The 11947-nt window shown below is 55.9% G+C and overlaps 4 protein-coding genes across 4 annotated transcripts; 2 read left to right on the forward strand and 2 right to left on the reverse strand.

The window, feature by feature from the left end:
• Positions 1 to 951: 951 nt before the first annotated feature.
• AYL99_05595 (hypothetical protein) lies at positions 952 to 4644 on the forward strand (the record flags this gene model as incomplete). The annotated part of the gene is made up of 1 exon (XM_018837107.1): positions 952 to 4644. One exon carries the CDS (start codon positions 952 to 954, stop codon positions 4642 to 4644), a length of 3693 nt encoding a protein of 1230 aa, XP_018693960.1.
• Positions 4645 to 5108: 464 nt separating this feature from the next.
• Positions 5109 to 7049, reverse strand: AYL99_05596 (hypothetical protein; the record flags this gene model as incomplete). The annotated part of the gene is made up of 2 exons (XM_018837108.1): positions 5109 to 6762; positions 6829 to 7049. The coding sequence occupies 2 exons, from the start codon at positions 7047 to 7049 to the stop codon at positions 5109 to 5111; spliced, it is 1875 nt and encodes a 624-aa protein (XP_018693961.1).
• Positions 7050 to 7447: 398 nt separating this feature from the next.
• Positions 7448 to 8527, forward strand: AYL99_05597 (hypothetical protein; the record flags this gene model as incomplete). Its single annotated transcript, XM_018837109.1, has 1 exon — positions 7448 to 8527. The coding sequence occupies one exon, from the start codon at positions 7448 to 7450 to the stop codon at positions 8525 to 8527; it is 1080 nt and encodes a 359-aa protein (XP_018693962.1).
• Positions 8528 to 10427: 1900 nt separating this feature from the next.
• AYL99_05598 (hypothetical protein) lies at positions 10428 to 11891 on the reverse strand (the record flags this gene model as incomplete). Its single annotated transcript, XM_018837110.1, has 1 exon — positions 10428 to 11891. One exon carries the CDS (start codon positions 11889 to 11891, stop codon positions 10428 to 10430), a length of 1464 nt encoding a protein of 487 aa, XP_018693963.1.
• Between the last annotated feature and the right edge of the window lie 56 nt (positions 11892 to 11947).

Genomic DNA, 11947 nt, shown 5'->3' on the forward strand with positions numbered 1-11947 from the left:
TCCTACCTGTCTTATGCAACCCCTTAGGCCCCGCAGCTGCAGGTTAGAACATTTGACAGCGGTATGGAGGACATTGGATTCAACCCGCGCCGATTGACAACCCTTGCCAGCATCAGTGGATTGGTAGTTCTGCCCAAAGCCCGTCCGGGGACGTTTTGCATACAGCAGCCAGCCGCCGGCCGGGGCGGGGACACTTGTAGATTATTCAGAACTCCGTCCCGGGACCTGAAAGGGGATCAGCAAGCTCAACATGTGGTTCGGGAGCGAGCCCGGGGGAAGCTGGCACTGCTCGAGAACAGATTTCCTGGATCTCGGAATCCGATTTGTCGCGGAAGGGGGAAACGCATGGCTCCGTGCAGATTTTGGCTGGTGCGTCTGCTCATCACCTTTGCAAGCCGCAGAAGCAATCAACCAGCAAACTCTGAGAGACGAAGATTAGTTCACAGAAGCCGACGGGCGTGGGAGGGCAACCACTAGAAGACACACGGGAGGTTCAGGCCATGCATTAGGCGGGTTGATTGCTGCAGGTGGTTGCACTCTCGGGACCGCAGGTGACCTCAGAGTGCTCAGGTGACCTCAGGTGACCGGCGAGCTGGGTGATTGGGGAAGGTGTGACGATCACGATTTCCACCTTCCTAGCACGTGCCTAGTGAGGCGCCAGTTGGGCACTGGCTACCACTTGCTCCCACCACCATCCATGTCGCACCTCGTATTTTTCTGATTGTATCTCTTGAACCGAATGCTCTGGCCTCCCTCCTCAAGTTTGAACGCTCAGCTCGGGTTGATCTCTGTGCCAGCAGACTAGGTATCCTCCGTCATGTCCCCTCCGTTCCCCACCTCCCGGTTGACCCGTGCGATGGTGTAGATGTCAGGTTGCCGTCTTCCCTCCCCACCGGGCTGGCTGCGCAGCCATACCGATCCCTCAAACATGAGTCGGCCGCAAGATCAAGAATGAACCTCACCCAAAGACATGTCTTGTCTGCCTCCATTGCAGCGTTCATCGCCTGGGGTCTTGCAGTCCGCGCCCTTCCCGTCTTGCGCTTCTTGGGATACGCCTTCACCCTGGGGTCTCTGGTCACCCTCGTGACTCTGCTCGCAGCAACCTTGAGTGTCTCTAGGTCGCGCGCAGCCCACCAGGCGCTCTCTTCGCCTCCCACTGCATCTCCTGCACTCCTTCTCCCTCAGAAGTGGGACTCCGAACTGTCAGCCCTCCGAGCTTCCCAACAGTACCAACCCGTCCAGCTCTATGACCAATCCTTTGTGGTCTCCCAAGCCCTCGAGGCTCTCATTGGTCTTGCCCTCCGCGACTTTGTTTCCTCCTGGTACCAGAACATTTCCAAGAGCCCGGTTTTTGTCAATGAAGTGGACAGGAACATTCGCGCTGCGTTGGTGGAGATCAGGGACCGGATTCTCGCCGAGGACATGGTCAATGTCGTCGTGTCCAGGATTGTGCCCCTGATCACCGCACACCTGCGTGACTTTGATCAGGCCGAGCGTGCTGTGCGAGGTCGCAGCTTGAATCGCAATGTCACTGAATCGGAAGAGCTGGAATTGGCCATTGCAGCCAAGTACAAGGATGGAAAGCTGCACCCTGCTGCCGCCCTGGCGTATTCGGATACGAAGACAGTCCAGCAAGACCACCTCCGAAAGACCGTGGTCCGCATTCTGCCCGACCTTTTATCTCCGAGCATGATGGGGAGTCGCGCCACCCTGGTGCTCGTCAAGGAAATTGTCGCCTGCGCAGTCCTGTTTCCAATCATGCAGTTGCTTTCTGATCCGGATACATGGAATCAAATCATCGAAGCCTATGGACGAACCGCGTTACAAGACCGAAAGACAGTGCGCCGAATGAGAGCGGCGTTGGATCAGCACGCATCTCCCGTCCCCAGAAGCAAATCCGGCCAAGAGTTACCCCGTTTAGCACCCAATGACAGCGAACGTGCTTTTGAGCGATTTGTTAGAGCCATTCGCAAAACCAAGAACCTGTCGGATGCTCGACGATTCCGAAGCTCCGTCGCCAGCCAGATCCAGCGCGAGAGCCTGGTCGAGGGTCAGGATCCCGTCTACCTGCGGAGGTTGGAAATGGCCAAACGCGTCCTGGACCAGAAGATTGCGAAACTCACTCAAACTGGACCCGTCCCGCAGACGGCGATGCCACAACTCGACTCGCGCCCAGTTCCAGCCGCGAAACCCCGCGAATGGACTCTGGTGGAGATCATGCACACTGCCTCAGGGCTGTCGTACTTTATGGAGTTTATGGATCGTCAAAATCGTATGTCTTTGGTCCAGTTTTGGGTGGTAGTCGACGGCTTCCGCAACCCCCTCGAGGACGATTTTGGGGATGAGTTGAATCCAGGTATTCAACAGAATTGGACCGACGCAGACCGTATGGACATTGCTCAAATCAGTGAGAAATACATGTTGAAGGAAGAATTGAACATCCCTCAAGAGTCCAAGGACGCCATCAAAGCGTTCTTGGCCGCTGGCCGAAAAGCGACTCCTCAACAATATCGCGCTGCGAGAACTGCCATTTTGGCCGCTCAGTCTGCCGTCTTGGAAGAGTTGGAAACGCGACATCTGCCAAACTTTCGGAAATCCGATCTCTACTACAAATTTCTGGCTTCGGCCGAAGCAGCCGCAGCGCGCCCTCGCCAGCAAAGTACAGGTAACCTTGCCGAGGTGAACGGGCAGGTGGCTGTTGCTGCTGATACTTCTAAAGCCCTCACCCAAGCTCCTTCAATCACGAGAACCAGTTCACAACTTGCTACACGAAACAAAGATCTGAGGCGAGCTGCGGTGTCGTCATCGGATGTTCGAAGCTTGGCTTCGTCCAAGTTGTTTGACGATGGAGATTTTGCGAAAAGGTCTAGCGGGGCCACGCCCCTCTTCGACGATGGCTACGACACTGATCCATTGGCACATTCTACCCACAGCCTCGGGCACGAATCCCTGAATGGTGACTCGCTGGACCAGCGTCAGGTCATCGAGAACATGGAAGCAGCGATGAATAATATCATGACGGATAGTCCCATGGACGAGACCATGGGCTTCGATGATGACACACTGTTTGGGTCCCCAGTGTCGGCGACCAGATCTTCGAAGAATATCGACTCACCCCGCAGCTCCTTCGACATCGCCGGCACCGAACAGGCCAACAGGCCCAAACCCAGCCTGGCCACTCTCGGACTTGTCAACACCTCCTCTCGCATAGGCGTGTTCACCGACAATGATCTCTTTCCTGACGAGGAAAAGTTCATCGAGGACGAATATGTCGACAATGACGACAGCAGAGGGGACAATATAGACGAGGATGAGATCCACGAGGCTGCACCAGGGGATCTCGGCCTTGCCGAAGCTATCAGCGCTCTTAATAACGATATCGAGCGCCTGGTAGCCCAAGAATCGGTGGTGGACACGTTGACTCGTAAGGCTGAACTGACAAACAATGTCGCTGAGCTGCGAATTCTGAACAAATCCAAATCGAGTCTCCAGAGGGAAATTCGCCGGAAGGAGCTTCAGCGTCAGCAATACATCGTCCAGGAAAGCGACAACAGTTTGTATGGCCGGTCAAGCATCTCTATCAAATCTGTCGTGGTGGGAAAAGAGGACGACGGGCGGGAATTTGCGCTGTATGTCATTGAGGTACAGAGGCAGGCCGGTGACCAAATGCCGGCAGCCGTGTGGGCCATTCCCCGACGGTATTCCGAGTTCCATGAGTTACATCAACGGCTACGGCGCAGATACCCCTCAACCAGGAATCTCGAGTTTCCTCGAAGAAGGGTTGTGATGAAGCTTCAGAAGCAATTTCTACAAAATCGGCGGCTCGCACTGGAACACTACTTGCAGCAGTTACTCCAAATGCCCGATGTATGCCGAAGCCGAGAATTACGGTCGTTCCTCTCCCAGTCCAGTATCAAGTCCCAGCAAGACACGAGCAAAGAGTCCAACGCACAAGACATTGTAACTCGGATTTACAATTCCGTTACCGAGGGCATGGACGAGTTCCTGGGCAATGTGTCGGTCCTGGATCAACTATCCGTGGCCGGACAGAATCTGATTTCGGCTGCCACCAATCAATTGGGGATCAACCAGGCTGACATCGTCCCTCTTGAACCGGGCCCGGTCGCCGAGGCCGAGGCTGAGTTGGCAGCGTTTGAGGACAAAGAACTGGAACCTTTTGTGAAGCCAATCTGTGACGTCTTTCTCGAGACGTTTGAGCTGAATCGAGGGAACAACTGGCTTCGTGGTCGGGCCGTGATCGTGGTCCTCCATCAGCTGCTCGGAGGGACCATCGAACGCAAGATCCGCGAAATCTTCACGAGTTTGGTGCAAGAGGAATCACTCCTCCGGTACACTGACATGATCAAGGAGACCATGTGGCCCGGTGGTGGCACGCTGAGAGAAGCCAAACCACGAACAGCCTTGGAGAAGAAGAAGTCTAAGTCGGAGGCGGCACTGATGTTGGCCACGCTGATCCCTGACCTGGCTGGCAATGTGGTGGGCAGAGCCAATGCGCAAGCTGCGGCCAGAAGGATCACCGCCACCATGAACAACGCACGTCTCAACCAGCACCTTGTCTTTACGATCCTCGACGAGATTATCGGAGTGCTGTTTGACCCTGCCAAGAAAGGCGGGATTCCGTAATACTTGGACGATCTGGTCAGAGTGTTGGCGGAGAGGTACAGACACGGACAACTCGTTGGATCTCCATAAACTCCGACTGTGTATATCTTTCTCGCCCAGCGAGGTCTTGTGGAGGTTGTACATAGAGATAGATAAAAAGGCGCATGGCACGAATCCCATGTCACGGCAACGCCTGCACCATGAAGTCATGATATGTGTGGGAAGACCGCTCAGTAGGATAGAACTAATACATGAACCCCTGGAACTTTGCTGCGTGTTCTGTTTTCCTTCGGCCGGACGACGTTCTTCTCTCTGGGCTCTACACACGGCCGGCTCGCCCTGCCTTCGTGGAGATTCGAGGGAAGAGCCAGAAAGTCTTGATGATTAGTGAAATACCACCTATAGATGTCTGTCAAATCTAGCCTGTATATATATCCTGTCTCTCTGTCTCTTTGTCTCTTCCCACGTTAGACCCCCGTCTACCGTCACCTCCCCTTGAGTAACACGCCACGGACACCCTCCAGCCCGGTCCGGAGCAGCTCGCGGAGGACGGCCTTGGTGTGCTGCAGGCCGTGTCTCCGGGTGAAGATGATGCCCCAGAGCAGGCCGACGAGGCCGACGAGACGGCCGGCGCGGGCGGCGGCCAGCTTGACGCGGCCCTTAGTCGTGTACTTGAGGTCCCAGTGGCTCCAGACGGGGAACATGCAGCGCAGGGTGAAGTCGACCTGGGTGCGCGGGTAGACGGTGGAGTTCCACCCGCGTGCAGCGTCGGTGTACCAGTTGACGCAGCCGCCGGACATGAAGACGCTCTGGCGCAGCTCGCGTTGTAGGTCGGCGGTCCATTTCCGTTCGGCGCGCTCCGTGACCTCGACGGTGGCAACGTCGGCGCGCAGGATCGGGCCGATGAACTTGAGCGCGTAGTTGACGGCGTTCTCGGTGGCCAGGATCACCGAGCTGTGGCCCGTCGCCGTGTTGGGGCCGAAGATCATGAAGAAGTTCGGGAACCCGTCCATGGCCGTGCCCAGGTACGCCTGCGCGCCGCCGCGCTCGTCCCACGTCTTGTACAGCGACCGGCCGTGCCGGCCCGTCACGTCCAGCGGGTGCAGCCACTGGTTGGTCTCGTAGCCGTTGGCCATGATGATGACGTCGGCGGGCACGGTGCGCTGCTCGGTGGGCGCCTTCGAGTCCGTCTTGGACATGGGCGGGTACAGGCGGCCCGGGCCCAGGGTCACCGACCGCGGCTGGATGGAGGTGATGGGCAGCGTGGTGATCTCGACGTTGGGCAGGGCCAGGGACTTGTACCAGCCCTCGTCCACCACGCGTCGCTTGCAGAAGACCTCGTAGTCGGGCGTCATGATCTCGTGGTACTCCTCGGGCACGGTTTTGCGGAGGTAGGCCAGCAGCTCCTCGGCCTTCTTCTTGCGTCGCTGTCGCGCGGCCTCGCTGGGGGTGAACAGCTCGACGAACTCGAGCTCGCTCAGCGCGAACATCAACTTGCGCAGCCCGTTCTGGAAGCCCGGCACGTACGTGGACAGCATGGGGATCCATTTCTTCCAGAACTCCCGGGCGGCCGGGGGCAGGAACTCGACGGCCCACGGCGGCGAACGCATCAGCTGCGTGACATGTTTGGCGCCGAGTTCCGGCTTGACGAGCTGGGGCACGACTTGTCCAGCGGAGCAGCCCGTGCCGATGACGATGACATCCTTGCCCCGGACACTGAGGTCGGGGTTCCAGCGTGCCGTATGGACGATGTCGCCCTCGAAGGTGTCGATCCCGGGGACGTCGAGCGGTGGTTTCGGTTCGACCAGCCCGCCGACCGCGCTGCAGACGACCTTGGCTCGCACGATCTCGGTGCGCAGGACTGTCCTGGAGTTGGGCCCGTTCTCTTTTTCCAACGCCTGCCTCTCCCGGGTGGACAGGTCACCGATGCCGGGGGCGAGGTGGTCCAGCTCGACCTCCCACTCTTCCACGTCATCGAGCCAGCGCATGCCCTTGACCGAAGTGTCAAACTGGATCTTGTCGAGGATCTCGAACTTCTCGCACACGTCGTAGAGGTACTGAATGATCTCGGGCCCGGAGGGGAACAGGGACGTCCAGTGCGGGTTCTGGGCGAAGGAGTACGAGTACATGATGGCGGGGCTGTCGAGGCAGTCAGTTCGAAAGGATGTGTAGAGCAGAAAAGGGATACAGAGCACAACCACTTACACGTCGCATGCGATGCCAGGGTACTGGTTGGTGTGCCATGTGCCTCCCAGGGCAGACCTCCGTTCAAAGATGCGGAACTGGTCGAAGCCCAGGACTTGTCGCAGTCGGCAGCCCATGGCGATGCCAGACTCACCGGCGCCGATGATCAACACCGGGTAGAATGTGTAGCCAGGCTTGTTGGCGGGGCCGCCATGGCGGATGCGGTTGACTCGAGCTGTCATGCTGCTGTTGCTGCTGCAATTCCGAGCAGAACCCAGCAGGTTGGGGAAAGGAAGAGAAGAGGAGGAGAGAAGGAAAGGCAGAAGAAGATGTGGGAGAAACGCAGCAGATGTAACCGAGTGAGTATCTCTCTCTTTTCACCTATCCACTCACTGCTCAGCAAGAGGGTGAGAAATCACCACTATATCAATCACTCTTTTTGAGGGGCATCGTTTCTCGGAATGGACGTGTCAGGCAACCCGCAGATACTACCAAGACGCGCCATCTCCCGCCGAATGAGATCAGCTTCTTCCCCATTTTGACCTTTTCCCCCGTAATTACATACACAATAACCAATACTATACGAACACAATACGACGGGTGATACGAAGAGCGAAAGAAATCATCCAGACATCAACAGATGCCATGTCTCACCGTCTGGACACCGGCCTGTTCAGCTCTTAGAAGACGATGTACTACTGCTGTATCGTCTTCTTTCCTGCCAGTGCCTCGTCGTCGATGCAGCCACTCCAGGGGCATTCGAGAGGTCCCCATCCTCCCATCATGGGATACGACCGTGTTTGAACAGGCCTACACGCAGAACCTGCCAGCACGTCTCCCTCGCTCCAGAGAGCACCTCCCTCCGGCCTGCAGGAAATGGTTCATCCACGACGACAATGTGGACTTTAATCTTTTCGGCTCTTCTTCCACCACCGTCGTCGACGGAGGTGCTGAGAAAGCTCGTCCCGGCAGCGATGAGATCAACGTCCCTCACTCGTCTGAACTGCGGACTTCATTCTGGTCGGAGCATGCATCCACCTTTGTGCCCTTGGAGATAACCACCAAGAATGCTTCTTCCGCTGCTCTTCGTCAGAGCAGCATTCCGGGGGAGGAGAGCGAAGGATTCGAACGCGTCGAGGCGCCCTTGGAGATCCTGATCGCGTATCTCTCCAAGCAGCCACAAGATATGTCAATCTACCTCGCACAGTGTGATCTGTCCTCCCTTCCGGAATCAATGCAATCCGATGTCCCCATCCCCAGGCTGCTGCACGCCTCTTCCTCCTCCTCCGGCACAATAATCAAAGGCGACATCTACGCTTCGTCCCTCTGGCTCGGTCGCCCGCCAACCTACACGCCGTTACACCGCGACCCGAACCCGAACCTGTTCATCCAGCTGGCTGGCCACAAGACCATTCGTCTCCTGCCGCCCCACATCGGCGACGCATTATATCACGAGGTCACCACGAGGCTATTTCCGACCACCCCGAACTCGTTCTCCACCACCATCAGAGGCGAAGAGATGATGGTTGGACCACAGAAAGTGGCGCTCCACGATGCCATCTGGAACCAGTCGAGCATCTATGGCGAACTTGTCCGGTCCCATGGCCTGGAGACGACGCTTGCCCTCGGCGATGCGCTGTTCACGCCCAGAGGGTGGTGGCACAGTGTCAAGGGAGTTGGCGAAGGCGTCACCGCGAGCATCAATTGGTGGTTTCGGTGACACGGGGATGGGGGTCCCAGAACATAGAGATACAGAGTGCCATGTCGAACCATGCGATCTGCTGGGTTATAGGGCTGAAAAGGATGGTGGCCCAATATCCTCGTCTCGGCAAGGAGATATTCTTCTCGCATATTATATATTGTTATACTGCCACCAAGGCCAGGGGGGCGGCATGTCACAAAAACATACGTGCTTGCTACACGAATCCGTCTTGCTTTCTTCGGTAATATTCTCATACATTTGTTTGTACTGGTATTGCTGACTCCAGGAGAAGGTGACTTGCGCCCAACGGTGATTTACGGCACGCATGAAGAAGCAACCGAAGCCGTCCGTCCGATCCCACCAGCAAGTATTGTAATAGTTCCCCATCCTCGGTCAAGCTTGATATATAAGCCCAACTTGGACGAAGGGGATGGATGTCGCAGATCCGCAGCCTTATAATGATCAAGATGTATGATAAGAATGGGAGTAGTCCAGCACGGGGAGTAATTTCAACCGGAGCCCAACCATAATTGGGTGAAGTCGTCCGTGCTCCCTATATATTCACTCAGCCTTATCGCACGCCGACGCACAGACAGCCTCGCACCCATCCACCCCATCGGCCCCCCAGGATGCGTTCGGGAAGAAGAAAAAAAGCTGCTCATCATGTTTCTCTCCCCAAATCCTCTCGCACAAAGTCCCCCTACCATCAACCTAGGGCGAAGCCGCGCTCCGATTCGAACCGAACCGACAACTTGAATAAATCCAGGTCCTGTACAGGTCAAACTAGCACCGGGCTAGCAGGCAGCAGAATTTCGATTCGGATCCCGCCTGCGAGCACACATGCAGCAAATAAATAATCTTAGGGTCTGCCAGGTCGAACCAACACCGAGCTGGGGGCAGCAGGCCCTCGATTCCCAACCACTCCGTCTCTTCCCTCTCCGCCTTGGGATCCCAGGAACTCAACGTATAAATTCCGTAGTGTAACCCGAAAAAAACTAACCCATAAGGGCGAGTTTCGCTTAGCACGAACCAGAGTTGAGCTGCTTCGTTGTTGAGTTTTTGCTCCCGGAGGGTTTGTTTTTGACCTTTTCTTCTCGGGTGTCCCTCTGTGTATGTGTGTGATCAAAAAGAGGAATGCGGGAAGACATCACTCGGTGAGGCCACCACCATGGAGACGAACAAGAAGAACAAGAAGTGCAAGAAGTGAAGAAGCAGAGCATAGGGGAAGGTGTGTAGCAGGGGAGATACCAGATACTGCCCGTGTCCACTATGTATAATAACAAATAAAGTCTGCCTCCTGCACGAAGTCAATATCCCAACTCAACCAGCCCTCTCTCACCCGCTTGCTTGCTCTCGGCAATGAACCCACATGTCAATTGATTTTCCATTACTCCTCCCCTGTTGCTTTCTTGCTGGCTGGCTGTCTGTCTGTCTTGGGCCATAATATGTTTTTATTTTTCCATACACTGGTCTCTCCGTGCCGGTCCTGTCGTCATCCGCTGCTGTTGCTAGCCACCGATTCTTTCCTCCTGTTACACTGAGCTCGAGCGCGCTTTGAGCGTCCATGTGGTGAACAGGTGCTGAACTCGAGCAAAGAACCTGAAACCCTGAACCTGCACTCTTCTCTTTCCCTTCTCATGCATACTCGCCAAAATCCCCAGGAGTAGTCTGCGAGCTCCGCGTGTTCTGCGTTGCTGGATGACAGCGTCGGCGAGAATGATCACCGCACTTGTCAGAGTAGATGCTTTGCTGTACCGCTAGTCAGAACAACTTTTTTCTTCCATGCTCATTTCGTCGACAAAGTCAGTTGGTATGCTCACACTTTGCGCTGTCCGACTTGTGGGGGTGGGCACCCCTTTTCATTCAATCTTGTTTCGTCATCTGCATCATCGACCGTCACCTTCGTTGGCTGCCATGCTCATATCCAATTTCCCTCGCTCTTTGGTTGTGCGGAGACGTCGACGCCCTGGCTTCTTGTCACTGGCTTGCGCCGAGACTTGCCCCGCCCACCTCCTTGACTTTGACTTGCCATCAGTGCATCCCCATCGGCGTCAGGCTCTCGTTTCGACTTGCCCCGTTGGCTGCTTTGAGTGATGGGTACTTGATTCTGACCCTGGGTGGCCATGATGGCATCTCCGTCCTGGTCGGCAGCTTCTCCGCCGACGTCCTCGCCTTCCTCTTCCTCCCCTTCCTCGTCATCATCATCATCAACGTCTTCGTTGTCATGTGCTCCTCCTGGCAGGCGCCGCATTTCTTCATCAGGATCACCATCCACAGTGCCGCCATATCGTTCGTGCCATATTCGTGCTTCATCCAGCTCATTGATGTCTAGAGGCTTAGATCGGAGCCAGCGCATCCGGGGCCCGCTCTTCGCTCGTTCTGATACTTTGAAGCCGTAAATTCGAGGCTCGTAAATTTTGCCCTTTCCTAAGCCTGGCGCAAGGTTGTGTGTGGCGACGCCGTTGATCGTTGCTGGTTGCGGCGGTAATGTGGTTTGAGCAATGGCCGACGCAGACGTCTTCTCGTCCTTAGCCGATGTGACACCAGGAATCGGTGGGGCCTGTGGCAAGGTCAGGCTCGAGCTTCGGCTGGCCGTTATACCTCCACGCGTGGGATTGCCTTCGTTCGGACTCAATGTGCCTTCAGGGTCGTCATTTGCTTGACCGCTGGAGTCTCGAGGATTCCGTTTCTTGATCGGGGCAACGTCGAGATCTGGGTAGGACATGAAGAACAGACATGGAAATGTCGTCCCAAAAAAGGCACCGTCGACCGCCTGAAATCGAGAGTTCGGAGGGGTGTAGACATCCAGACAGCTTGGACAAAACAATTTGACAGTCTGTTGCCCAGGAGTGTCCGTCAGCCCGACCGGCAACACTTTTGCTCCCGCACAGTACATCCGGGGGCAGAAGCCGAAATGCGACAGTTCGTACTTCTCCATCATTTGCTGAATCCCAGGCCTGGAAGTAATGTATCGAGCGTGTATGAGACCATACAGAAGTTCCGCCGATGACTCGATGACAGATGTATCAGATGAGGTCCGACCATATCTCCTGCCGCCTGCCGCACCGCCGGATTGTCGCCTCGAAGCCCCGTTCTGGTTCACAGGTGGCTCGTCCAATTCGTCTCCCAGAATGCCATCGTCTTCTTCTTCCTCTTCTTCCTCCTCCTCTTCCGACAATGCCGACGAGTTGGTCTCTGAAGGCTCCACATCAAGGATCATCTCCAGGGCATCTTTGTACATGGGCACCTGAGCTTGCAACCCTGTCAGGTTGAAATCGTCTTCGATGAAGTCTTCGCTGACTTCAGCAAAATATTCATGGCCGTGCAGGTTGCAGAAGGTGCCAATCCAGCTAGCTGGACTCTGAGAAGAAGATTGAGACATTCCGTCCGAGAAAGTGGCGGAGGAGCTGGTAAATTGTTGATAGTAAAGGGATTCAG

This window comes from Fonsecaea erecta (genome assembly GCF_001651985.1).
Source record: "Fonsecaea erecta strain CBS 125763 chromosome Unknown Scaff4, whole genome shotgun sequence".
Classification (NCBI taxonomy): domain Eukaryota; kingdom Fungi; phylum Ascomycota; class Eurotiomycetes; order Chaetothyriales; family Herpotrichiellaceae; genus Fonsecaea; species Fonsecaea erecta.